Source organism: Zalophus californianus, chromosome X, assembly GCF_009762305.2.
Source record: "Zalophus californianus isolate mZalCal1 chromosome X, mZalCal1.pri.v2, whole genome shotgun sequence".
Lineage (NCBI taxonomy): Eukaryota > Metazoa > Chordata > Mammalia > Carnivora > Otariidae > Zalophus > Zalophus californianus.
In genome coordinates this window covers 31,035,712-31,061,694 of record NC_045612.1, presented here as the reverse complement: position 1 = coordinate 31,061,694, position 25,983 = coordinate 31,035,712, and the positions used below count along the sequence as shown (strand labels likewise).

General features: G+C 46.1%; 1 protein-coding gene across 1 annotated transcript in view; it reads left to right on the top strand.

The window, feature by feature from the left end:
- Positions 1-15,721, top strand: part of LONRF3 (LON peptidase N-terminal domain and ring finger 3) — a 40,558-nt gene extending 24,837 nt beyond the window's left edge. The window contains exons 9-14 of the mRNA XM_027607624.2: positions 242-356; positions 2,556-2,677; positions 4,617-4,775; positions 5,440-5,605; positions 6,809-6,958; positions 9,873-15,721. Coding sequence (XP_027463425.2) covers positions 242-356; positions 2,556-2,677; positions 4,617-4,775; positions 5,440-5,605; positions 6,809-6,958; positions 9,873-10,028 — 868 coding nt within the window. The 3' untranslated portion in view covers positions 10,029-15,721. The remainder of the gene's footprint in view (positions 1-241; positions 357-2,555; positions 2,678-4,616; positions 4,776-5,439; positions 5,606-6,808; positions 6,959-9,872) is intronic.
- The last annotated feature ends 10,262 nt before the right edge of the window (positions 15,722-25,983 follow it).

Here is a 25,983-nt window from a genome sequence, read left to right as displayed (position 1 = left end):
GATGATCTAGCTATGTCATAAATGTTGATAAATGCATTATTTTAAAAATCCACCTCAGAAATAAAAAAGCAAATGCTTTTCTAAGTGCAACAACAGCAGGGAATTATTTGAAAAAAGGAAAGACCCCTCTCCTTACACAGAATTTTCCTAATAATACTATAAAACCTTAACATTGAGTAGCTCTGTCTTTTATTTTTTTGTCTTATTGCATGTTTCTATTATTTCGATTCCTAAATTTCAGATTATTCTATGAGCCAGTCACCACACCTTGTGGGCATACATTTTGTTTAAAATGCCTTGAAAGATGCCTAGACCACAACGCCAAGTGTCCGTTGTGCAAAGACGGTCTCGCACAGGTAAGACGTTCTTTCTTCCTTGATTAGGTTATAGCTTATCTGGAACTGGAAACTAAAATGCTGCCCTGTTGGACCCCAAGCCAGTGCACTGTGCTTGGGCAAAATACTCCCTCGGGCCATCGGTCTGTTTTTCCTGTCTTAGAGCTCCCCCTCCCCTCTTCACAAAGTCCTTCAGGAAAGTGGGGCAACATCTAGGTTTTTATGAACTGTAAATAGTGAAATTAATTTGTGATGGAAACAAAAGTATTAAATTGATGGTAAGCAGGGATCCTGCTAGGTGCTAAGCCTATCATGGCACCCGATTCACCTCAATCTTAGGTGAATCCTCTGTCCTCTCTGGGCTTGGACTAGATGAGCTCTGATGTCTTCTCATCATCAGTGTTTATTCTGTGGTTTGAAGGGATCACTCCCAGGTCCCCAGAAAAACCTCACAGACCTTCAGTGTGGTCCCTGTTCCATGCCCCCCCGCCCCAGGAGCTGCTGTACTTATTAGCAGATACTTGGCTACTTGAAAATCTCTGCAGCTTACAGATCCTCCGAAAGGAACCACACAGGCTGCCACCATTGTTTTTCAGGTGGACCTGATGGAATTTCTTATAGCACAGGAATACCTGGGAGCCCATCTTGTTTTCCCTCCCTTGGGGACTTGTGCAGGACACGTTACAGTCAATCTTAATGTTCCTTGACCCCTGTCGTCCCCGAGGAGAGGTCAGAGATGCAAGACTATCTCTAGGTGAACGTAGGTCCAAAGAAATCACTTGTTGAGCTTTCTCAACACCCAAACATTTGAACTAAGGGAATGGAGTGAAATAATCATCCAGGATAACCCTGGGGGTGTGTGTGGGGTTGGAGGGGAGGCCACTTGACACACTGTGCCTAGATCAGGGGGTGGGGTCTGCTGGCCTGATTGTGGGTGAGGAGCCCATGGTCCTTATACTTAAACAATACATTTGTGTTGTGGTAACACTACAATATTCAAATAAGCAGAAAGAAGAAAAATCTACTCATGCTCAGCACCTGGAGAAAAACCACTGTTAACATTTTAGTATGTGCCTTTCCTGGGTTTTTGTTTTAGCATCAGCGGAGGAATCTGGATTAGCAACCTCCTGAGTCATTGCTTTTCCCCAAAGACTGGGACTGGGCAAAGCAGTTGATCTTCTGCTGTCAGGCAATGGCAGTGGCTGAAAAGGCATCCTAAGAGCAGATGCTGTAGGGTCCCAGACTCAGGGGCTAGAAAATATTCTCATCTGTCTCTGCGTATTGACACAGGGGAGCACTTACACCATTTCCAAGAGAGAAAAATATTTTATGCCAATCATGGTCACTGCAGAATAGACACAGATAGCTCATACTTGGAAAGGAAAAATGGTCTCAAACCAGCAATTTTATACTCAGGAGCTCCCCCTGCTGGGTCTCCGTGGGTAGTGTCCATAGCAAGCAATTTGCAGATGTTTTAACTCTCATTGTCTGGTTCACACAGTTGAATTCCCACTGCTTACGGATCCCTGGATATGCATGGAGTAGGGGTGTTTGGGAGGATAGTAATAGTGACAAATGGACCTGAGTTTGGCTCTGAAATCATGGTTTATAACATAATTTCAGTGATAACCTAGATGATATATCTAAAAAACAAATAGACAAAATCACCAGTATTATAGCTGTTTTGTTTTGTTTTTAGCTAAAGTGCGGAGGGGCGTGAATATTTAGACTGGCAATATCCAGAAGCCAAGCATTGGGGTGGGGTGCGGTAGGGGTGGGACAGGTCAGGAAAAGATCAATGTTTGAAAGTGGCTTTTTCATTCCCCAAACATTTTGACCAGACTTTCAGCATATCCCAGATGGAGACCATTTTTGCGAGCTTGTAAATGTAGTAACCAGAAAAAGGAAAGGGAAGGATCCGCCCCCCCCCTTTTTTTGACAAGAACGTAATCTCAATTTGAGTGTTTTAGGGAAGCTCTGAGATTTTTAGAACTTCAATGCAGGTCTTTTTCCCTTGTTAAAATATTTTGCCTAATTATAAAAGTAATTAGTTACATGTAACATCCAGAGAATATATGCATTATGATGTTATCAGCTGCTAATGTGTGGGTCCAAATTACTCCAATATGTGGGTCATTCAACTATTCTACTGATTACATCAGATGTGCTTTGTGTTTTTCTGAGGACTGCATAATATCTCATTGCCCTGTTCCCCCATAGTGCTTGGCATCCAGAAAATATAGCAAAAATGTCATAATGGAAGAGCTAATAGCTAAATTCCTTCCAGAAGAACTCAAGGAACGAAGGCGGCTTTATGAAGAAGAAATGGAAGAACTTTCTAAGTATGTATATGCACGTTTCTCTTTTTTCTCTTTTCAGTTTCACTCATAGCAGCTCATAGAACTGAATATGCACATTACTTCCTAACTTCTCACTTGGTGATATCATGTTGGTAGCTTGGCATTGGCCTTGGTGAGAGTATCTATGCTATAGAAATTGGCAAATGCTATAAGCCAGAGCTTCCCCCAACCAAAAGCCAGTTTGTTCAGCATTTACCAACACACCACTGAAGAAGTGAAAGTCAAACCATCGGCCAGGTCACATCTTGGCACTTGTAACTGGGTGTTGCTGGTAGGAGTAAATAGGAGTAGCTAAATCAGGGGAACTTACAGTGTGTACAGAAGACTGCAAATACTTAAGAAGGTGCTATGAGGTAGGAGTAAATTGGAGTATCTAAATCAGGGGAACTTACAGCATGTACAGAAGACTGCAAATACTTAAGAAGGTGCTATGAGGTTAAGAATTTTGGTGCCAGCCAGACCTGGGCTTGTGACCCAGTTCTGCCACAAAGCAAGTATACTTCAGGGCCTTGGGCAAGTGACTTGACCTCTCTGGACCTCAGTTTCCTCATCTGTAGCTTGGGAATGATCAGTTCTTACCTCACGGACTAGTTATGAAGATCAAATGTGTTTAAGTACTTAATAAATGGTAATAGTGAGACTGCTGCTTGTTCTGTGCTTCCTTTGCCAGGGACGTGGGAGATGCAGGGTAAGGATGGGGATGGAAGTAGGCCTCTTCCGCCCAGCTGGAAGAGCAGCTCACTTAGAAAAAGCAGGAGGCAGTCTCTCACTTCCACCTCTCCTACTGCTGCCCTCCCACCTCCCGATCCCCAGTGGAATCCTCACAGCATTCTGGGGGCGAGGTGCCTGATGACAAAAGCTGCTCTGGTTTTCTGCCCACCCTGTGGGGAAACATTTCTAAACTGCCACCGGTTTGTTTGAGTGAGCCTCTCACTTTGAATGATATGTTTTCCTGAGAAGCTAGAAATGAAATCCTTTTTTTTTTCTCATTGACTTAGAGTAGATCTACTCAGAACATCTTTATTTCTGATTCTTAAATTCACCTTGAGTTTCTCCAAGCCCTTCTCTCCAATATCATTTAATGTCTTATTAATAAACACTGGAATATACTAGAGGGATACCTATTTAAAGAAATCGTAAACTGAAGACTTCGGGGATTTGGGCAGATGGTCTTGTATCTATTGATAGGTTCCAGTATTGGATTTACCAGACAAAGACGAGAACAGTGATCCACGAGGAGCTGGCCCGGTTGGTGGTTTCCCGTTAGGCTGTGTGTCTGCTTCTTCATGGGCGCTTGTTGAAGGGCAAACTCCTGGGTCCTAACTCCAGAGCTAATGTACCAGTATCTCGGGGGGGGGTCCTGCAGCCCGTTGTCTGGATTTAAGGGCCCCTGGTGCCTGATGCACAGGAGCGTTTGAGCATCCACTGGGCTAGATTACACTTGCCTCTCTGTTGCTCCCTCCTCCTTCTAGCTGGGCTTGCCAAGCAGATCTCCTGGGGGCTTTGCAGATTTGAGATGCTGATGGAGACCTTGCACAGATTTTTCCACCATCCCCCTGGAGGGCTGGGTCCACCTTTACCACCAGCCCAACACCTGAAGAGATTGTTCTGAGTAGAGAGAATGAAAAAAAAAATTTGAGGTATAGCTATCGCCCACAATGTGAAGGTACTAGAGGACGTCTTTAGCCAAATTAGAATGTATAGAATATCAGTTTCAATCTCTCAGCGCTTAGGCTAACCTCTGCACCAGGTAATGGGACTCAGCCCATAGTGTTGGTTGCATCTCAGAATTTTTTTTATCAGCCGTCAAAACTTGAGGTCTCCTTGCCTTCCTGTGGGGGAACCACAAGGTGACGTTTGACCAACCTTTCTGTGTTCTCCATTGCTTTGAGAAATCCATGTCATTTGCTCTTCCTGACAGCTTAAATAAGAACGTGCCTATTTTCGTGTGTACTATGGCCTATCCCACCGTTCCTTGTCCTCTGCACATCTTTGAGCCTTGTTACCGTCTGATGATTCGTAGATGCATTGAGACAGGCACAAGGCAGTTTGGCATGTGCCTTGGAGATACTGTCAAAGGGTAAGTGGAGATCTATTGTAGAGTGAAGGGAGGTTTGGGTGGAGAGGGATTTGGGTTTACTTTGGAGTGCTCCCCGGAGATGGGGAGGCACAGCTCCTGAGATTTGGTCAGTTCATGACCATGAGTATTTATAGAGATCAGGGTCTCCTTGGCCCCTAGTATACCATGTAATAGGCTGCCTATATAAAGGAACCCCAGGATTAATCTTTTGTTATACGAGTGGTATATACTATAAAATTTGTTTTACTATAAGACTGTGGGCCCTGGAGTCACACTGCCTGGGTTTATATTTTGGCTCCAGCCTTAGAGCACGTTTGACTTTGGGCAAGTTACTTCTGTGACTCAATTTCCTTACCTTGAAGTGGGTACAATAATAGTGCCTACCTCACTGGGTTTGTTGGGAGGATTGGTGAGTTAGTGCACATAAAGCACTGAGCACAGTACCTAATACATAGCGTCTGCTCAATACATGGGAGCACTTATATTATTGCATAAAGATTTTTCTTTGCACGGGCACTGCCTGTTGTGTCGTTGCCGCTGTGGACCCCAGGACAGGCAAATAGGCAGAAGTCCCTTGAGGCACAGCCTGGGATTACAGAAATGGCTCAGGGCCAGGCCACAGAAATGACTCAAGAATTTACGTCTTTACGCATACCCTATACAGCAGGTTCGCGGAATACGGCTGCATCCTGGAGATCAGAAATGTTCAGTTCTTTGCTGATGGCCGCTCAGTGGTGGACAGCATAGGCAAGAGGCGCTTTAAGGTCCTCCATCAGGGCCATCGAGATGGTTACAATACAGCCGATATTGAATACATTGAAGACCAAAAGGTGAGGGCGGCCAGTGCCAAGAATCCCAAAGCCAGGTTATCCCTGTAGCTTGGCACACAGAGATGTTTGCAAAAGAATTTCTCAGCACTGTTGGGGGCCTTGGGATTTCTCACCAAACTGTGCCAGCAACATTCAATGTTGCTGGATTGCTGTTCGATTGTAGAATGGCACCAGGAGCACCCCGTGTCCTGGCTTTCCCTGCTTAGTTGCTGAGTTGTATTCATGCATGAGAAATACCAAGCCAGACCAACAAACCTGGGGCCCATTCAGCCTAGGAGTTAGATCTCTGCCAGAGATACCAAAGGATAGATCTAGAGCTATGACATCTACACATGTGCATTTTATGTATCAATTTATTCATATTTTCCAACTTTTTCTTTTGAGATAATTGTAGATTCTCATGTACATTTGTATTTTTTTTAAAGATTTTATTTATTTATTTGGCAGAGAGCACAAGCAGGGGGAATGGCAGGCAGGGGGAGAGGGAGAAGCAGGCTCAGGGAGCCTGATGTGGCACTCGATCCCAGGACCCTGGGATCATGACCTGAGCCAAAGACAGACGCTTAACTGACTGAGCTACTCAGGAGCCCCCGTACATTTGTATTTTTAAATGTGCAGCCTGGTTAAGAGTTCTTCCCTATAGCCCATCATACCAAAAAGCAGAAAGATAACATGTCCAGTTAATCCTTGGTGTTCTGGACTAATGGGTAAATAATCCCATGTTCATTTATATTTACATTCACTACATAGTACAAGATTAGTAAATGTTTGATCAGTGAATGAATGCATTTGACTTGTAAAATAGAGTTACACAGTGAGACACAGACACACTCATGTCTCTTCTCCCAGTGGGCAATGGGAAGCCAGATATAAGACATGAAAAGGAGAGAGGCATAAAGCAGCATAAGCTAGTTTGACAGCATGCCTCCACTCAAGCCAGTTGGCACCTCTGGTTTTCTGTCTGTCTTGCTGTTTCAGCTAATTGACCCAGAGAAAACTTTATCCTTCCTCCACCCTTAGCAGTATTTACACACAGTCCACCCTCTGGCTGAGGAGCCTTTCACATGCCACACAGGAGAAGGCCGGGTGGGTGAGCCTTCCTAGGGAGGCAGGCTCGATGCCCAAAGGGAGTCAGTGTCAGCAGCAGCTTCAGCGGTGGTGGAGAAGATACAGAGTGCTTCATTTCCACTTTGGTACTTTCAGGTTCAAGGAGACGATTATGCTGAGCTCATGGGATTACATAATTGTGTCTATGAGCAAGCGTCATCATGGTTTCATTCGCTCAAATCATCTCTGAAGAATCGGATACTCAGTCACTTTGGTCCAATGCCAGAGAAAGATGCTGATCCCCAGGTATATAAAAATGTCTCTTTGTAATGGACTGCCGCCACCAGATGAGAGATCCTAGGATTTGGGATTAGATGGGTGCAGAGCTGCCATTTGGCAGATCAAGAGCAGAGAGGAAGATGGATCCAATTTGGTATTGTTTGGCTGGGCAGTGGGCATCATGGGTAAGACCCAAAGGATCCTGAGTCAGAATTGGAGTAATAAAGTAAAGCAGTAGGAACTTGGATCCAAGAAAGGTTTTGAGAGGTATGTCAGGTGAGAGATTGGGAACACAGATGCCATCAACAGAAGAACCTTCAGTAGGAGTCCAGTTTCACACCACGGTAATGTGTGGGAGTGACATGATTCACATAAAGGCCAAGCTTAAGAGAAGGGTATCCTGGGAGCTGAGACCAAAGCTTTCCATTTCTGGGGAACTTCATAACCCTCTCTCCCATTGCTGCAGGAGCTAGGAGATGGGACCCAGCTACCTTACAGGATTCCAACTGCAAGACCCCAGAATCTTGTCACACCTGGGTCCCTCCCTGCTTAGCCTTGTAGGTCTAGACCCTTGTCATTGTTCTCATCAGGGGTGAGCAGTTCCTGAGCAAATAGACCGAATCTTTAAATTTACCCTTGGCTGAATTATACTAGAAAGCAGTTCATTAGGTTCTACTGGATCAGTCTGTTTCCTGGGGGGACAGGTCCACTTGAGAGATCAAGCTGCAGATCAGAAGCTCTTCAGGAAAGTGGAGATAAGTTTCACCAAGCTTTGCCTGCCTGGTATAAACCAGACAATACTCTCTCTCTAGGACAAGGCTGGAGACAACCTAGTCAAATACTTGCCCCCGATCACCTCTCCTACATTCTGAGCTGGCTCCCCTACCTCATCACCTCCCTGACTTCTTTGATTCTTTACTTTCACTCATTCCTGACTCTGTCACAATAGTAAAACAGAATATGCATGTTCTGATTTCCCTGCCAGGAGACTGGTCCTTACCACTCCAGCTGTGTGACCTTGGGTAAATCACTTCTCCTTTCTCAACCTTTCTCCCAGCTCTGCAATGAGGGAGGTGGATGAGGAGGTCTCCAAAGTCCCTGCTTCTTCTTGCATCTGGGGTTGTAAAACACCAGTCTGTTCCCTAATGGGCTGAAATGTCTCACTTTCTCCAGACCACAAAGGTGGCTCTTTCCCCCCATGCAAAGGCATCGTGAATGTTGAAGGGAGAATGGCCAGTCAGTGCTTCCCAGTGACCCAGCTCCTGGCTCTGGGCCACTGTGACTCAGGACTACATCAGAGCTCTGAGCAAGCTCATGATCAAGTGTAATGTTCCCCTTCACCTTCTGGAAAGCATTCTCCCTCAGTCAGGCAGAAGGTAGCAATCAGCAATGATACAGCATCTTCCACAAGAGAAAACACAGATGCCACAGAATGATTCATAAGGGCTCGATGACACAGAAAGCTGAAATCTTGGGTTCATTTCCTTTCTTATTAGAACTGTTATCATGTTGCTTTGGCAGCAGCAGCAGCAGCAACAACAACAACAACAACACAATCATCCAGTTTGATCCAGTCAGGGCTGCAGCCCCAGTGGTCCCATTAATAAGAATGTTCTAAGTCTCGGGAGGAGATTTCTCAGAAACAGCCGCAAGTATTAACATCAGCTTAAATATCTTTGTTAATGGCCCTGGGAAAGAAAGTTTAGAATGTGTCAATTTCATATTCAGAACTAAAAATAGGAGGGAGAGCCTGTTACAGCTCACAGTGAGGGACAAAAAAGAATTCAAATGAAGCTATCAGGCACAGAGAAGCCAAGAAGGCAGCAGGGTTTGAGGAGAATCAGGCAAACCAATTTGGAGGCAAATAGTCCCATATGTAGGTGGTCTGACCAGAATGGGGTTCTGTATAGTCCTAAACCAATCTTCTGAAAGTTGTGAGCCGAGAGCTCATTTCAGGCTTTGTAGGAAATAAGTCGCCAGTGTCTAAAACATGTGCCTGAGAAGCTGCTCACAAACAGAATTTCGGTGAAGGTGTCATGTGGGACGGGAAAGGTCTTTATTAAAAAGGAAACCTGGGGACCAAATACATTTCTAATGTGAATGTGTTCTCTAATTGGAATTTTTGCCAAGTGGGATTGCTGTGCTTTGGGGCTGTGGATCATAGGCTTCGGTTTCCGAGGAGAAGCTCGCTGTGGCCATATGTACATGGCATATGTGGACTATATTGCCTTCAACCAGAAGCAGAGAAATAAAGGGAGTTAAGAGACATGCCGAGCCCAAGGGATCATGGGAATTGAATGCCCACATGTGGTATGTGTCAGTCCAAAGAACCTAAACAGAATCTTCGAAATGGAACAGACTGAGTAGCGGATATTCTAGCTCACAGAATCACACTGGCTAGCAGGTATAGGGTATCTGTTAGGATATTGATTGGTTTGCTTTGACAACTGCTAAAAATAACTGTAGCTTGAACCACATTATTAGAGGGCTAAGGCAGCTCTGTTCCATGAGATCATTCAGGGATCCAGTCTCCTTCCTCACAAAGCTCTACCATCCTTAGAATGTTGCCCCGTCTTCCGGATAGAAGAAGGCTGATCATCACCATGTTCACGCTCTAGCTGGGGAGAAGAGAGCAAGAGTAAGGCAGAGGGCACACGCCCTGTTCCTGGCGCATGACCCAGAAGTTACACGTAGAACTTCCCTTTATATCTCCTTAGCCAGAACTCTGTCTTGTGGACTCCCCTTGCTGCAACGCAGCCTGTTTTCTGGGTGGCTACATGCCCGGCTCAGATAAGGGGAAGTAGACCTGGGGGTAATTAGCAGCGTCTGCCGTACACAGAAGCAGCTCCACCTGGGACGTTTACCTTGTGGCTTGGGAAACCTGCAGCTTGATCTCCCTTCTGTGGGAATAGGATGAACCTGTTGTGTTTCTCTGTTGTAGGTTAACCCAAATGGTCCAGCCTGGTGCTGGTGGACGTTAGCGGTTCTTCCACTGGAAAGCCGAGCTCAGCTCCCATTCCTTGCAATGAGGTCCTTAAAGGACAGACTGAACGGTATTCGGAGAGTGCTGGCCTTTATATCCCGAAACCAAAACTAGTGAGAGCGGGTTGCCGAAGAGGAGCCGCCACCCTCCCCACCGCCCCTGGGGGAGTCATCTTGTAAATATATCTAATTGCAATAACATCTTAACAGAAGGAAGTATCAAACAGGCCTTTCCCTGCTGTTGATCACAGAGAGAAAATGTGTAGAAAGACCAAAAGCATGGGACCTGTTTGAAACTTTCTGTCTTAAGATGCTTCTTGACATGCTGCACAACTACATGCTCAGCAGAGGTGTTTAAAAGCCCAGAAGAAAAAAATTAATTTGATTTCGACATAAACTTTCCTGAAAGTTTAAAGTGGTTTTGCTTTAATTTTCTTTCTTGCATAGTTAAGTGTGTGGTTGAAATGTGAAGCACAGATGCTAATAATGTTGCTGTGTTATTTCACTGACTTGAGTTCTCATTCCAAATGGTTCAGGTTTTATACAGTATTGTGTAAAATAATGTTCATCCTACATTCTGTTTTAATAATTTATTTTTTTGCACTACTGTATCCTTTTTTTCTACATGTATGTTTGTAACTATTTAAGTGTATGTTACTGAAATGCCAGTTGCTTTATTTATTAACGTGGTTTACCATGTACCTAGGGGGAAGTAACAGTACTAGAAATGTGCCATTTTTGCTTTAATCACACTTTACTATGTTTCTCGAACCAGCTCTCGAACCATGTTCGTATCTACCCCATTGGATGCTTAAAGGAAGTTCAGAGTCACGCTGAGACTGCTGATCTTCACAGGTTCCATTTGGCTTTCAGTCTGAATTCAACAATATAAGATACGCAAGGGATTTGGCATACATTATGGAATAAGCCAGGGTAAGGTAAAATACTCCATTTTCTATGTGTTATACAGAGCAGGGCTGAAGGAATGATTTTCCTTCAATGAAGAAATGAATCAGAGGGGCGTCTTTTGGTACAATCTGTTATAGGCATTTATCTTAACAATCTAATTACAAGTGTATATCGTTTCTCCCCAGTGCAGTTAAGAGTGGGATTTTGAGGCAGGATGATTTTTAACCCTTCAGAGGGAATGGTTTTCAGTTTGACATATCATAGCCTCCATACCCCACCTCTTCTCAGGGTTCTGAAGATCACGACCTGGCTAGCATGTGTGGAAACGTGTCAAGAAGGGCTGTTTGTTATTAAAAGTGCAAAGAAGCCAGTAGAAAAAGTAGAACACTTAAAGAAAAAAAAACAGACAAACTGTCTTTTTGGTTTGTAAATCTCTTTAAAGGAAACAATGAATCCATGATTTTATCTAAGCACTGCCTTCCCTCCCAAATGCCATAGGTCAAAGATTTCAATATAGGGGAAGAATAGTGGGTAAGAAGGGAAGAGGGAGCTCCTGTTTAGCCTGCTTAGTACTAAGCTAGTGTGATTATTTTAGTGCCAGGAGAACCTGAAAAATGCTGTGAGGATGGGGTGTCACAATGACGGGGTGAAGAGATTAGGATAGGCAAGAAGTGAGTCCTGCCATTCGCACCGTCGTGCACATCACCCCCCACATGATGCTGGACGAACACAGTGCGGCCCATCCACCCCGTCCAGGAGAGGTTAGTGCCTCAAGTAACCAACCTGACTTCTTCCATCACCACCTCTGTCCAGAAACAGAGAAGGGAGAATGAGATGATCCAGGCAACAGAAAAGAGATTCACATAAGCAGAAACCAAATGATCTTTTCTTTTTTTTTTTTTCTTTAAGATTTTATTTATTTATTTGACAGAGAGAGAGACAGCAGGAGCAGGAACACAAGCAGGGGGAGTGGGAGAGGGAGAAGCAGGCTTCCCGCCGAGCAGGGAGCCCGATGCGGGGCTCGATCCCAGGACCCTGGGATCATGACCTGAGCTGAAGGCAGTTGCTTAACCAACTGAGCCACCCAGGCGCCCTCCGATCTTTTCTGCACTTGGCTAAATGGATGCTATTTTGTCAGAGCATTATGTTACCAGGCTTGATGTTTGCAGCCAGACTAGGCTAGTGAAGAATGGAAGTATAGGCATGGTTATTGCCCAAGCAAATTCTGCAAGGCTCAGGGAGCAGGAAATTAAAGGCTCCCCCTCCCACTTGGTGCCCAACCATGAGGTCGTAGCACAGTCCTAGTAAAATATTTTCCTGTCATCTAGTGTAAGTGCAGCAAAGAAATTGTCATAAGCATCTCCTCTTGGTAGATGTTTTTGTTTTATGATTTAACTCTTTCTGGGCCCCAGGCTCCTCATCTCGCAAATGGTAGTGATCAGTGCCACATATAGGGTTGCTATGAACGTTATATAAGGTAGTATATATGTAAATCACTTAGCAGAGTGCCTAGCACCTAGGAGACGTTCGAAAAATAATAGTTTTGATTAGGTTATTCATAGTTACAGAATATCATCAGGGGCCCACATTTGCATAAAACGCTTTACACACAGTACCCATATCTACCCCTTTAAATGTAGTTGGGGGGATCCACACCACTGATTTTCGGACCATAACTTGACGCTTTACGGTTAATTCCTTTTGGAGCCAAGTCTGTTTGGGAAAATGAAAAGACTAGAAAACAAATGAGGGTCAGAGACAAGGGAGACTTCTGGGCCAGTACATTTTTCCGTATTTCAATAGGACTAAAAAGTAGTGCTCTTTGGAGGTCTGAAATTTCTGATACAATGGAAGCCTTAAGTTCTAGCTCCATTAGAATAACCAGCTCATCTTGTTCTCCAAAAAGTATTAAAAACCTTGGCCATGCCAGAGTGAACAAGTTTTATAATCTGACTTTTGTGCTTATTAGTTCACGGGATTTCTTTTTGCTGCCGCAACAGAAATCTTTTGCGAACCTACTGTGTGCCGGGCACTGAGCCAGGGGATTCCATGTTCATTCCATGAACATACATGAGTCCGTGGAATCACTTATTTTCCACATCAAACCCTGTGAGATCAGTTACCATCCCCATGTTATAGATGAGAAGGCTGAGGTCCTGCAATGTTAGACATTTTGCCCAGGTAACACAGCCAGTTAATAGCCAAGCTTGATTTTGAACCCCTTACTTTGCAGATTTTTAACATTTTAAACAGTTTATGTTACACATCATTTTATTAGATAGGCATGGCAACCGAGTCACAAAAGTGAGCCCCAGAAGCTCACAATTCAAATGGCAGTGGAGGGTTAAGTAAAATTCAGTTACCTCACACATCTTCACTTAATCTAGGTAGAAAGGGAAGTTTGATTTTTTCAAAGTGAAATTCTACATTACAGAATATTTCATGTTGATAAATGAGTATCTAACTCCAGCAAACATAGATCTTGGCTGGGCAGAATTGCATTGTACTCTCAGTAGCCTAAATACACATTTGGGTTGTTTTCTTTTGTTTCAGCAGTGGTTGGAGGCAAGATGCAAGGCTGATAAAGCCTTGGCTTTCTTTGGGATGTACTTGAATGGGGTAGTCATTTGAACATGACCATTTTCACCACTTATAAATTGATTTTGCTGCCAAGCTTGAGTATGAAGAATGTACAGAGAAAAGACGTAAGGCTAAATCTAGGCCAGAAGTATAAGACTTCCCCCTTGGTAGATTGTGCCATTTATTTGGTTAATTTTCTTATTATAACCTAGATTATACCTAGATTATTTTCTCTGTGTGTGTGTGTATATGTGTGTATATATGTATATATGTGTGCATATATATATATATATATATATATATTAGGTACCAAGCAGATATTATGCCTTTCTGCTTTGTACTGTACTACTGCTGCTAGCTAATAACCAGCAAAATGTAGAAAATGAGAAATGATAAACTAATTTTCTATAGGCAACTTGGAGAAAAGTGTGCCTGCCCCTGACTTAATGGGACAGAGAACTGACTATTTTGAGAATTTGCCTTTTCTGAAGGCTGACTGCTTCTAGCCCCATGGCGTTTCCAGCTCTGCCTGTGGGGCTGGCCTGGGCTCAGATAATCCCCTGTGACTGGCCGTCAGAGCAGTGGAGCTCCTGAGGCTGGTTCACAGCACCCAGAGGTCTCTTAACTGTCAACAGATGGCATGCTGTTGATGGACCAGAATCCGTCGGGGACTGTGTCCCCCCTGCCAACTCCCATTTCCAAGTTGGGAACTTCATTCGAGGACTCAGTTCTTGAGTTCCCAACATGTTGACTTTGCATCCATTTCTGTTTATCGAGGCAAAATCATAGCAGAGGTGTATAATAAAGATGCAAATGGAAGGCAGCCCAAATAATGGAAAAAGACAGATTTTTCAGCCCATCTGGGGCTTGAGGGATGAGGTTTTGATTTAGGATTGAAAGCAGTTCTGAAAAGCAGCCAGCTGCATGGGCTACAGTTTGTGGCCCTTCCTGAGTGCAGAGAGGAAAAAATGAAAAGGAGTCATGTAAAATATATGCATTCAGTTCCTCTTAGACGGATAGCTCCCACTGTTCAACTGTTTAATAATCTGGGTGGTGCACATCCAGAGGTGAAATGAAGTTGTTTTCACTTACAAATGGTTATTTTTCAATGTGCTAAGTTAACCTTGAGAGAGAAGTGCCTCTAATCTCTGTTCCTGGTGTCCTTTTAAAGCTTTTGCTTCATGACTGTAGCAGTTAAAAATTTGTCGCAGCAAATGTGATTAACAGAAGTTTACAAAGCAATGCTGTAGCTTGTGTCATATTAAAAATTGCCTAACATTTATCTATTGTCAAAGCAACAACAATAAACAACAAAATAAAAGGAGAGCAAATAGGTCAATGTGGCATCATAGGCTTATCTTAGATAAACTAGTTCCATCATTTCAGGCAGTCCTCAGTCATGCCAGGATTAAAATATCAAGCAGGCCACTCAAACAGTGGCAAATGTGTCCGTGTGTTTGTGAGTCCACTTGTTTGTTCAGCAGCCATTTTACTTTCGCACTGTAATAAACTTAAAGGGGAATTAAGATAATGCTCCCCCCCTCCCCCGTTGCTATTCAACTACCTCTATATGCTTGGTTTCTCTTTAGGGGTTTCTTTCTTCCAAATCTGTAAAAAATGCTGTTTCAGCTCATCTATGTTGTAATAACAATGTGATTGATATAGACAGTTGCTGTGAAAGCTGTTCATTCTTTAAAAATGTTTCCTGTCGTCTCACTTTATATCTAACAAAGCTCTACCCATAACCCTAGGGTGAGAATTACCTAAATAAGTTATCATTTTGTTGGAAGCTGAATAGAATGGAAAGCTATTGGACCATCTATTTTGTTCTTGTTCCTGTTGCTTATAATACATTTGACCAGAAGATCTTTCAAGGAAGTAGACCTGCACTCAGACAGTAAGCTGTCATGTATCTGACAGTGAGGCCGGCGTGAGCTAGTTAATGTGACTGATGTGTTCTGAAAACCTGGCCATAAATCGTTTTTTAAAAATGCATAAATTGTTTTTTAAAAAAATCTTGTTATTTAAAGACTTACGTTGAAGTGTTTTGCCAATAATCCACCCCTAGTTTGTAAATCCGTTCATATGTTGGGTTTGCTTAAAGCAGAATACACTACCTACTGTTTTCTTTGCCAATATAAAATGTTTGTGAAAAGCAAGTTACATGTTTTTATTTGCGTCAAAACGTTTCTCCACAATAGGCTAAAGCTAAGGCCCACAGTGCGAACCTTTGGACAGGAAAACTGGTAAAACTGAGCTGGAACAGTGAGCAATACTGACTGAGCTGAGTTCAGCAAGAGCGATTCAGCAACATCTCCTTTTCAGCACCAGTTCTAAGTCTCCTGCCATCGACGACCTTACACAAGTTCTGTCTTGCCCCTGGAAAACAAAATACAAGTGGAGTGGGACAAATTAAAATGATAGCAAATCCCACTTGGCTTGACCTTTGTGTAACAGGGTCTTTTGGGTAATTGAGAAAAATGAGAGCTCCTGACCAAGTAGATCCCAGAGGAAACGCTTGGCTCTGCTGGACTTCTGTGCCCAGTCCACCACTCTCTGGTGGTCAGGAGATCGAGTACACCCCGGCCAAAGGCGCAGTCTTCCCTCCCAGGCAGTCTGGCCCAGAATGCCTGCCTAACGCTCTCTGGAGAACTGCTCTGGGTCATCCAAAAAGAAGGTCTTGTTTGCAATTGCCCTCCAGGCCTTGAGCAAAGCCAAAGCCAACAGTTTCTGCTTCCTCTCCTCTGGGATCCACTCTGGCTCCGCTTCTGTGAGTTCTCTAGGGCCAAAGATGCCTCCCTGGAAGGAACTCCCCCAGGCGCCAAATGAGATCAGAGCAAGAGAAGGAAAGAACAAATGCCCTAGACCCACAGCCTACCAGATACTTCCACTTTCCCTTCCTCTCTCCGATGATTTCATCACTCCCAGGAGGAGCTGAGGTGGGACGGGAAAGGGGCCCGTGTCAGTACTCCCAATGTTGGCTTCTTCCAAATAATGCAGAAATTTCCCAGCTGGCCTTGTCCACATTCAGCCCAATGTGAAGGCATGCCCTGGTCAAGGCAGGAGAGTGCAGGCCCCGAGGAGCCCTGCCTCTGGATCTCTGAGCCCCCTTCTCCCACCCTTTCCGGTTTTCTGTGGCTGCCTTTCCCTTTCCAACCTATCCTGCCATTGCCCAGCCGTCCATGTTTACTGCCCACTTTGATACACATGTACTAGCAAATAGCATTGTTACGTTAGAAAGCCCCGAAAAACCCTTTCCTCCACTTACGGAAGTGCTGGCCCCAACCCTCCCTGCAGAGTGCTGCCTAGCTTCCAGGGAGGCCCTATTAGCCATTTCTGGATGCCACGAAGTGCAACAAATAAAGTCCTGAAATAACCCACTCACCCGAAGTCCGGTTTTGCGCTAAACTTGCTGCTTGCATTTTAGAGATATGGGAATATTCAGCAGAGTCGGGGTGGGGCAGGGGAGATCACGGCCCCTTTGGCCCATCGAGATACCTGTCGCCACCCCCAGCGAACAGCTACATTCTCAGGGCCACGTGCTCCTCCCGCAAGGCCAAACGAGCTCTTTCACAAGGGGACCAGGGGTGACGGCGGACACTGCCCACACGTGGCGTCAGGCCCTTCTGCTTGGGCTGTCCACGGGGATGAGTTCACTTGGACATGGTTAACCGGGACAACTGGAGTGGCTCCTGAAGTCTGAACGACGGAAGTCTCCTCCTCCTGGGCACAACTTCATGTCTTCTCTTCTCACATTACTGGGTTTGGTCTTCCAGCCCGATCGGGGACGCCGTTTATGCCCAAACCCAAACTGCGGTCGTGTGTTCCGGAAACAGAGGAGTCCTGTTCTTATACCCTGAGGCATCCCCGGGCCCAGCGAATGTCCATTGAATGGTCACTGCATGCCGGGCTCTTTTCTAGGGTTTTTGTTTTTGTTTTTGTTTTTGTTTTTTTAAGCATTTAGCTTCTCATTCGATCCCCACGTTAATCTACAAAGTAGATCTCTATCCCCAGGTGAGTGAAGTGTGGCACAGGGTGGTTATGTGACTTGCCTACGGTCCTACCGATGAAAACCCGGGGCGGTCTGATTCCAGAGCCCACACCCTTAAGGGCTACTATGAGTCACCCATCATGCAGTGGCATGGACCCGGGAGAGCGACTCAGCTTGCGGACACCCCGTGGGGAACTTCCAGTAATGATGCCAGCAAGAGAGCCGCACCAGCAGTATTGAACGTGCACTACGTGCTGGGCACTGTGCGCAGCATGATCTGATTTAGTCCCGAGGCAGGTGCTATTGTTACTGCAGAGGACACTGTGGGGTCAGACAGCCTGGATTCCGAGCCCAGCCTCCCTGCTTCCTAGCTTCGTGGCCTTCCACAAGTTGCTTTCTCTCTGAGCCACAGGGAGGAGGGTGGCTGCCCTTGATTCCTGGGTTCTAACGTGTTCTTTCTAATTCTAGTCCCCCAAAGACTTGCCCCTTCCGTCTTTGGAGCCCTCCTCCATGAAGGCGTGTCTCCCTAGTGGCTACAAACTCAGGGGTGGCCCCACCACCCCATTGTCAACATGGCTTGCCCAGCTAGCCCCTCCCCCTCTCCACACCCGTGGCTGCTTGAATAGCCTTCTGCCACCGAAAGACAAATCGAGATTTGGAGATTCGAAAGGTAAAATGAATAAGAAAATTCAGATGCTACAAACCCCATAGTTCTAGAGTCATCCATCCCAGAGCCAGAAGAGGCCTTAAGAAATTGTCTAGCTCAGTTTCCTGCTTCCGGCTGGTATTGTTCTCCATGAGGTCGCGGCCAAGGTAGAGCCTCCTATTTGGTGCACACTACACACTAGGGGGAGCTCCCAGCTGCCCCTCTGCGCCCCTCGAATGTTCCAATGGGGGGTGTCTTGGAGATGGAGCTTTCATTGGGAAGAACAAAGAACTTTGTAAAAGCAGCTACAGCCTATTTGGTAAGGCCCCTTTGGGGATTGTTGTTTCTCTCTGGTTCTCCCGCCCCGCCCCCCACTGCCTCACCTTTTCTCGGCAGATTGCGTCTCCATCCAAGGAGCTTGTCTTTCCCACAACCGGCTGCTTGGGAGAAACAAACTCTAGAGCCAGACTATTTAGGTTAGAATCTTGCCGCTGCCACTTTATTGCGTTTGCGATCCAGCAGGCGATTAATGGTTTCCTCATTTACATTTGTCCAAATATGGCCTTCCGGAGCAGGCCCTCAAAACATATTCGGTCTTGCTTTTCAAAGGACAGGTCATCAAAAGGCTTCGTATATCCTGACACCCCCCGCCCCCCCGCAAATAGACATTTACTATCTTATTTAATAGGAAGACCAGAAGCAACAAACTTCAGGGTCAGTTCGTCGTAGGTCCAATGATCTCACCGAGTGCCTGGGCTGTCTCCATCTTTCCCCAATGTTCTTAAAGCCCCTGAAGGAAACAGCTTCACCAAGAAGGCTGTCCACCCAGTCCTTCCTGCCAGAGGCCAGATGCCCGAAGGGGAGGGTTTTGTTGGCCCTCAGCAAGACAGGACTGTAGGTCCACAGACAAGGAATCTTTACAGTGGAAAAGGGTGCTTTGAATTTTCCTTGGAGCAGGTTGTAACATCTTACTGGTTCCCTCATTAATTAATGAGTTAAATAAAATCTTTAACACGTGTTCAAAAAAGAAATGAAGTGGAAAAGGAGTCCTCTGGTACATCTACCTCAAAGTTCAGATGTGAGGGTGTTTGCCAGAGGCATTTCCACCTATAGGAACTGCCAGGAAAATGAGGGCTCAGCTACAGTGGCAATTTCTAGTTCAGGCTCTACACGGGCATCAATACCTCCACCTCATTCACTTATTAATGGAACAAATGTTTACTGGACACAGATGCTAGGCATTGGGCTACAGAGAGGAATACAACACCATCCGTGCCCTTGAGAGGCTCACAACCTAGGGAGGAAAACCAAGCATCGCCCAGAGCATCGTGATGCCTCAGAGGAAAGGCCCCTAATCTCACTGGGGGAGGGCTTCAGGGAAGGCTTCCTGAAGGAGGTGGTGCGGGAGCTGAATCATGAAGGATAAGAAGTTTTCCAGATGAAAGAATGGAAAGGGGTTGAGGAACATTCTGGGCGGAAGAAACATGTGAAAGAATCTGGTGGTCTTACCAGAGAGAGGACTGGCCAGGCATATGGAATAGGAATACTGTGAGCAACTCAGCTTGGCAGAGCACAGGGCTGCCAGTATGACAGACAGGACCCAGCAGCCCCCTCAGGGCTTGGACTCGAGGAAGAGAGAGAGGAATTGGCAGGAATGAGAGCCAATGGTTACGATGTCAGAAACTTTACAAGCCAGTTGTTAAACACGGCCTTTATTTAAAAAAATAAGTTGTATAAACTTACAATTCAATAAATGACATCAAAACCAAAGTAACAAATGCTCAAAGCTTATCACGACCTAATTACTGTACTACTTTTTACTCTTATCTATGCTCTTGAAGTTATTTAGGTCCTACTGCATCCGTAGGGTGGAAATGCTACATAATGGCACCCCAATGAGCCGTTCTTTCTGAGTCCCTGTTCGGTGACAGGTCAGGTTGGTGGCTGAAATCAGCCAGGGTGGGAGTATCTACACCACGCTAGAAATTAGGGCTCCCCTCCCAGAGAGCTGTTTGCTACCTTTTTACCAGCACGCCCCCAGCTCTGGGTCTTATTCCTTTCTCCCTCCCAGAGCTTACCTCCGATGCCAATAGCCGTTTTCAGGGAAAAGAGCAATCCTAAAAACTAATTCACGCGCAAACGCGAAGCGCCAGGAGTCTAGCTATCTGGTTTGGGCTCTGAGGTCCTCTGTGCTTTAGCAGAGATCTTCTGGAGATTTTTTTTGACCCGCCTTTTCAGAGGCTGTTGAAATGTACACGATACACCACAATCTCCTATGTTTCTGCTTCCGGTCATCCCCCCACACCCACCCCTTCACACCACAAGGCTGAAATTATCCACCCCCCCACCCCCCAGCTTAGGATTTCAGTGGAATTAAGCCATTGAATCCCATTCATGCCACGGAGGTCGTGACAAAATGGATTTACATTTTGTCCCCAGCCCAGGAGCTCCCAGCTAGAGAGGTTTCCTTCCTCCACCACCACATAAGGATTAATAATAATAAATAATAATAATAATCATAGTTGGCAGCAGCTAATATATATTGAGTGCTTACGATGTACCCTAACAGTCAGCAACAGCTCTATAAGGCAAATACTATTACCATCCTCATTTTATAGAAGAGCCAACTGAGAGGCTCAGAGAGGTTGAGGACCTTCCTGAGAGGCAGACAGCAATGGAGCGGTGGAGGGAGAGATGAATGAGGCAGCTGGTCTGCTTCCAGAGCTCTCATTTCTCCCCGTGGCTCCGCCTGGGCCCAGCCCCGGCTCTCGCTGACCAGCCTGTTCCTTCTGCCTGGCCCCTGCGCCGTGGCACACATGGGGGCCCAGCCGGACGGCTGAACTTGAGCGGCGCGTGAGAAAATCGCAGAAGTTGCGCAAGTCCCCAGTCACTGCCATTGTATGAGCCTTTCCAATGTATTCAAACAAACAAGCTAATACAAACCTAGGATTTATGTAAAAATTTATCTGTACTGAGCTATATATGCTGTACGCTCTGGAAATGGAACGCGAGCTTTAAGCTGAACAACGAACATTGGCTTCGTCCGGTCCTGTGGGTGAATCTCGGTAGATGTATGCAAGATAGCCTCCGTGGGGGTAAGGCCTTGCTCAAATGGCTGTCCCAGCTGCCATCTGTGTTGTGCTCCGACGTACGGCCTCTGGGGGCAGAGGGGCCCTCACATTCATCAGTGCCATGCGGTTACATGGCCCTGGCTCTCACCGTCCCTTCCAGAGAAGGCGCACAAGCTTGATAGACCTTCCAGGCCAAAGCAATCTCGTCCTGACATTTTGGTCATCTGAGCGGGTGGTTGACCCTTATGTCATCGTTCTTTGTACTGCCATACCTCGGTGGTTGTCACCATGATTGTGTCACACAAACATGGAACATTCTGTATCTGTTCTCTAGAAAAAGACACATGCATACACATGCATGTGCATGCACACACACACACACACACACACACACTATTTTAAATACACTGTGTATACAGTTTACAGACCTCTGAATCCATGAAGTCCGTTCGTGTATTCTCTGTATAAGAACTTGCTACACACTGAAGTCCACCATCTTTAACAGGAAGTTCTAAGCTACAATTGTTTGAGGCCTCCAAGGTAAACACGAGAGCCTGTCATATTCCAGGGACTCGGTGGTGGGTCTGCACATCAGGACAATATGCTAAATTTGGACTTGACCCAAACTCCCAACTTCCTCAGTTTGAGAAGTTCGAGGACTGCCCCCCACACCTCCCTCTGACTTAGTCTCCCTGGCATGCTGCCTGTGGGGCTACAGCGTAGAATTGTCTAGCAAACAAGCAATACAAATACTCATCAAATCTCTCTGGGGCCATTCTGTGTAAAGAGAAAATGCATCTAAGTTGTTCTGCCTTTGAGAATCAGCTACAAGCCATATACCCGGGCACACAGTTTTCGCCCCCCTGACAGGTCTCCGCCGTCCATCGTGCTCTATTTGCTCTCCAGCTTCTGACCTGGGCCCTTCTTGGAAATTGTCCTTCTCTGACTCTAGGGTGTAGACTACAGCCACGTGGATGTTTACTCCCTGTCTTTTTCTGGTAGTCTCTGTGCTGGCCTCCCCACACTTGAGCGCCCTCCCGTCTTGCAGCCATAGTCGTATTTCCACCCGTTTCCCTCCCTCGCTCCTTTAGCTCTGATTTTCTGGAGGCTTCTGTGACACTGTTCTGTTCTTCTGGTCTCAGCTCCCCTCTTCCCCCAGTAGCCTCTGAACACTGCACGCCTGATTCTTCTCTGCCTGGCCCACCATCTCCCACAAACAGGCTGTGCCTTATTCTTCCAACGAGTTTCATTATGGCTTTCCAACATATATTTGCATTGAGATTATGATTCCCATAGATTTCAGCTTTGCCAAAACCAAACCAAACCCGCGATGGAGACCACACTTAGCGTGGCGAGCACTGCACGATGTATAGAATTGTCCAATCACCATATTGTACACCCGAAACTGATACGACATCGTGTGTCAGCTCTACTTCAAGAATAAAATTTTTTTTAAAAAACCAGAACTCAGGAAGCCACGGTGACACATTTTTTAAGTCTAGTCTGACTCTCCTCTCCCCCTTTTGGCTTCCACCATTCAAAAACCCTCCATTGCCAGGGGTAGCAGGTTGCCTCTTCCGACCTCTCCCACTGCTAGGCTGGGCAGCTAAAGGACAGAACGTCGTTTCTACTTGGCTGAAGGAAGGAGGCCATCAGATGGAACCCAGAGGCATATATGTGGGGGCTCATAAACAAAATAACCTCATTTCATTCTTTCCAAACAGCGTTTTAGCTAGGTCAGTTCTACTAACAGCCATGCATTGGGGTGGAGGGGAACGAAGGGCTATCAGTTTACAAAACAGGATTATGGAAGTTTGCAAAATGAGAGCTAGATAACTCTTGGGTTAATATTCCTCATTGACCTAAAAGTACATTGCAGAAAGAAAAAAGTCTATTTCCTATCATGACAACCTAACATCTGTCCCTGGCCTTTTTCGATGAACAGTGGTGCATGTACACTGTGATCTTTTCAAGGGCGGTGGGCCTCTTTCTGAATCATTGTCTCCAGAGCTTATCTCGAGGAACCTGATAGTCAAATGTTCCTAAATATTTACACCCACCTTGGGGCATGAGTTGATACTTGTACCGGAACAGTGTGCCACTAGCCGTGCCAGTTTGGAGTCTTAATAGTTCATCAAGAATATTGGAGCAGGAGGCTTAAGAACTCCAGGTGTTTTAATTTGGGAAAGTGCCGGCCGCAGAGCATGCTGGGACCTCGGTAGCGACCTGGTAGGGGAGAGAAAGCGGCTGGCTTTAGGTAAGTGGGATCGGGGCTCACTCCGACGGCCCCATTTTACTCATTTCCCTCGAGTTTGGGGAATAAACTTTTGTCCCTGTCGTGGGCTGAATCGTGTCCCCGGCAAAATTTATATGCGCAAACCCTAACCCCCCCAGGACCTCAGAATGTGACTGTATTTGGAGATACGGCATTTAAAGAGTTAATTAAGGTAAAACGGGGCCATCCGGGTGAGCACTGGTCCCATCTGACGGGTGTCCTTATAAGAGGAAGGGCCACGGGGCGCCTGGGTGGCTCAGTCGCTTGAGCTTCTGCCTTCAGCTCGGGTCATGGTCCCGAGGTCCTGGGATCGAGCCCCACAGGGAGCCCGCTTCTCCCTCTGACCCTCACCCCGCTCATGCTCTCTCACTCTCTCTCTCAAATAAATAAATCTTAAAAAAAAAAAAAAGAGGAAGGGCCACATGAGGACCCAGAGAGAAGGCGGCCCTCTGCGAGCCAAGGAGGCACCACACCTGCTGGCACCTTGATCTTGGACTTCCAGCCTTCACAGCTGTGAGAAAATCAATTTCTGTCGTGTAAGCGCCGCCCCCCCCAATTCTGTGTTATTTTGTCATGGCAGCCCTAGCGAACACATTCAGTCCCTCTTTTTTACTTCCCAGACTCTAAACCCCCTCCTTGGGGGACTTGGGGAAGCCTCCCTTGACGAGTATGGGTAGGAGGCAAGGCCTCTCTAGCAGCCGTGATGGGGCCATCAAGATGGAGTTCCCAGCTCAGCCATGAGGGTGTCAAGGGGAGAGGCTGCTGTGTCCAGTGCCCATCGCTGGCAACTGCAGTAACCGTCCCGAGCGTGATAGTTCTGCAGTGTGTTGGTCATCGTGCTTGCTTGCACTGACCTGGGCATGGCTCCCTAGCCACCCCCCCCCCGAGGACTCTGGGAGCGACTAAGAACCCGTACATAAATACATCTTCTCCCTAGATCTGTTCGAGATCCTCTATTTTCATTCCTCATCCGAAAGCTGCCTTAGGATGCGCCCCCTCCAGGCTGTCCAGCTCGTCTTGCTCTGGGCTGCAAAGACGGGTTGATACTGATGGTAGGACATGATTTCTGTGTAAACGTGGATTCTCGATGACTTGGGAACCAAGGGGCAGCCTGAGATACAGTGGCCTCATCCCTTGGGTTGAGAGCCTAATCCTTAACGGAGAGTTTTTTGAACGTGACCTGAGGCTCATCAATCAGCCTTCTGACACCCGCCATCCCCTTCCTTTGTCTTCTCAATCCCTCGGGTCTTCGTCGCTCCCTTCCAGCCTGAGGAGTCCAGGCAGGACGAGGAAGTTAGTCCTCCAGCCGCTGCAGGGACAGCGAAGGGGTCATTCCCGGATGATTTCGACTGAAAATGTAAATAAAAATCCCAAACAAAACAAAAAACCTGGGAGACAAACTGAATTTGTCTGAGGTAGAAGACTTCTCAAGCACTCCCCAGTGGGAAAGAGCACATGATACTTAAAGGTTACGTAGTCCTTCATTGAATAGTTAATTTAACTTTAAAAAAAAAAAAAAAAAACTTTTTACTGGGCGGGGGAAGGTCAGTAGAGCAAAGGTTTCTCTAGCAACCTGGCAGCTATACCTCTCGTAACCTATGAAATCATTACATTATGAGGTGCAACTGGGTCAGAGAAGAGCCGTGGGAACTGGCTGACCAATGGTTATATAACCGGCAGGAGCGAAGGTTACAGGCCACTCACCAAGGAGACAAGTAGGGATTTACAAATGCCTGAGGCCACGTCAGGCTGCCCCGTTGCTAGGAGGGCCTTTGAGGGGAGGGGAAGGGGGTGCGGATCGAGAGCATCTCTGTGGTGTCTCTGTCTTCGGGTCGGGGGTGGAAGGACGCGGAAGGACAGAACCCGACAAAGCAGAAAGCCGAAGACTGAGGTCTGAAAAGCCTGGTGCCACTTGGCCTGGGTGATTCCCTAAGAGTCTGTCACCCCGGCAAGAGGGGGCAGGCCAGGGGGGCAGATGAGTACCAGCCCACGGTACTTGAGAGTAAAGCCACGTGTGTGGCAAGAACACACAGGATGTACCTGTACACACACACAAAGCCCCAAAACCAAACGTAGGCTTGGGAACCGGAGGGTTTACCAAGGTTAAAAGGGCTAATCTGCCCAGTTGCCACATCCCTTGCTGCCCTCATCCCCCTCCCCACCCCTCCCCCCCGGCCCCATGCCACAACCTATGACAATAACCGTAAGTTCCCATTAGGCCTACAAGTGTCAGGTAGAAAGGCGATGATTAATACAGAAACTGCTGGAAATGAATACCCACCTTTAGTTTCTTTCATCTCAGCGACACCTCTGCAAACCAGATGTAAACAGATTAACTGACCCACTTTCGTTTAGCGTGGGGGATCGCAAGCCTTCTATAAGGCGGCTATTTTATTTTATTTTTTATTTTTTCCCAGTTTAACTTATATAAATTTTATTATTTTTAAAGTAACCATGAATCTGTTGAACATGGATAAACTGTTGGATTCTGAATTTTTGGTAAAATGTTATAACACTCAGATTAGATAAGCAAGCTATATTATACATGTAAAATGTAATATATATTTTAGAAGGAATAAGACATTATTTTAAAGTATA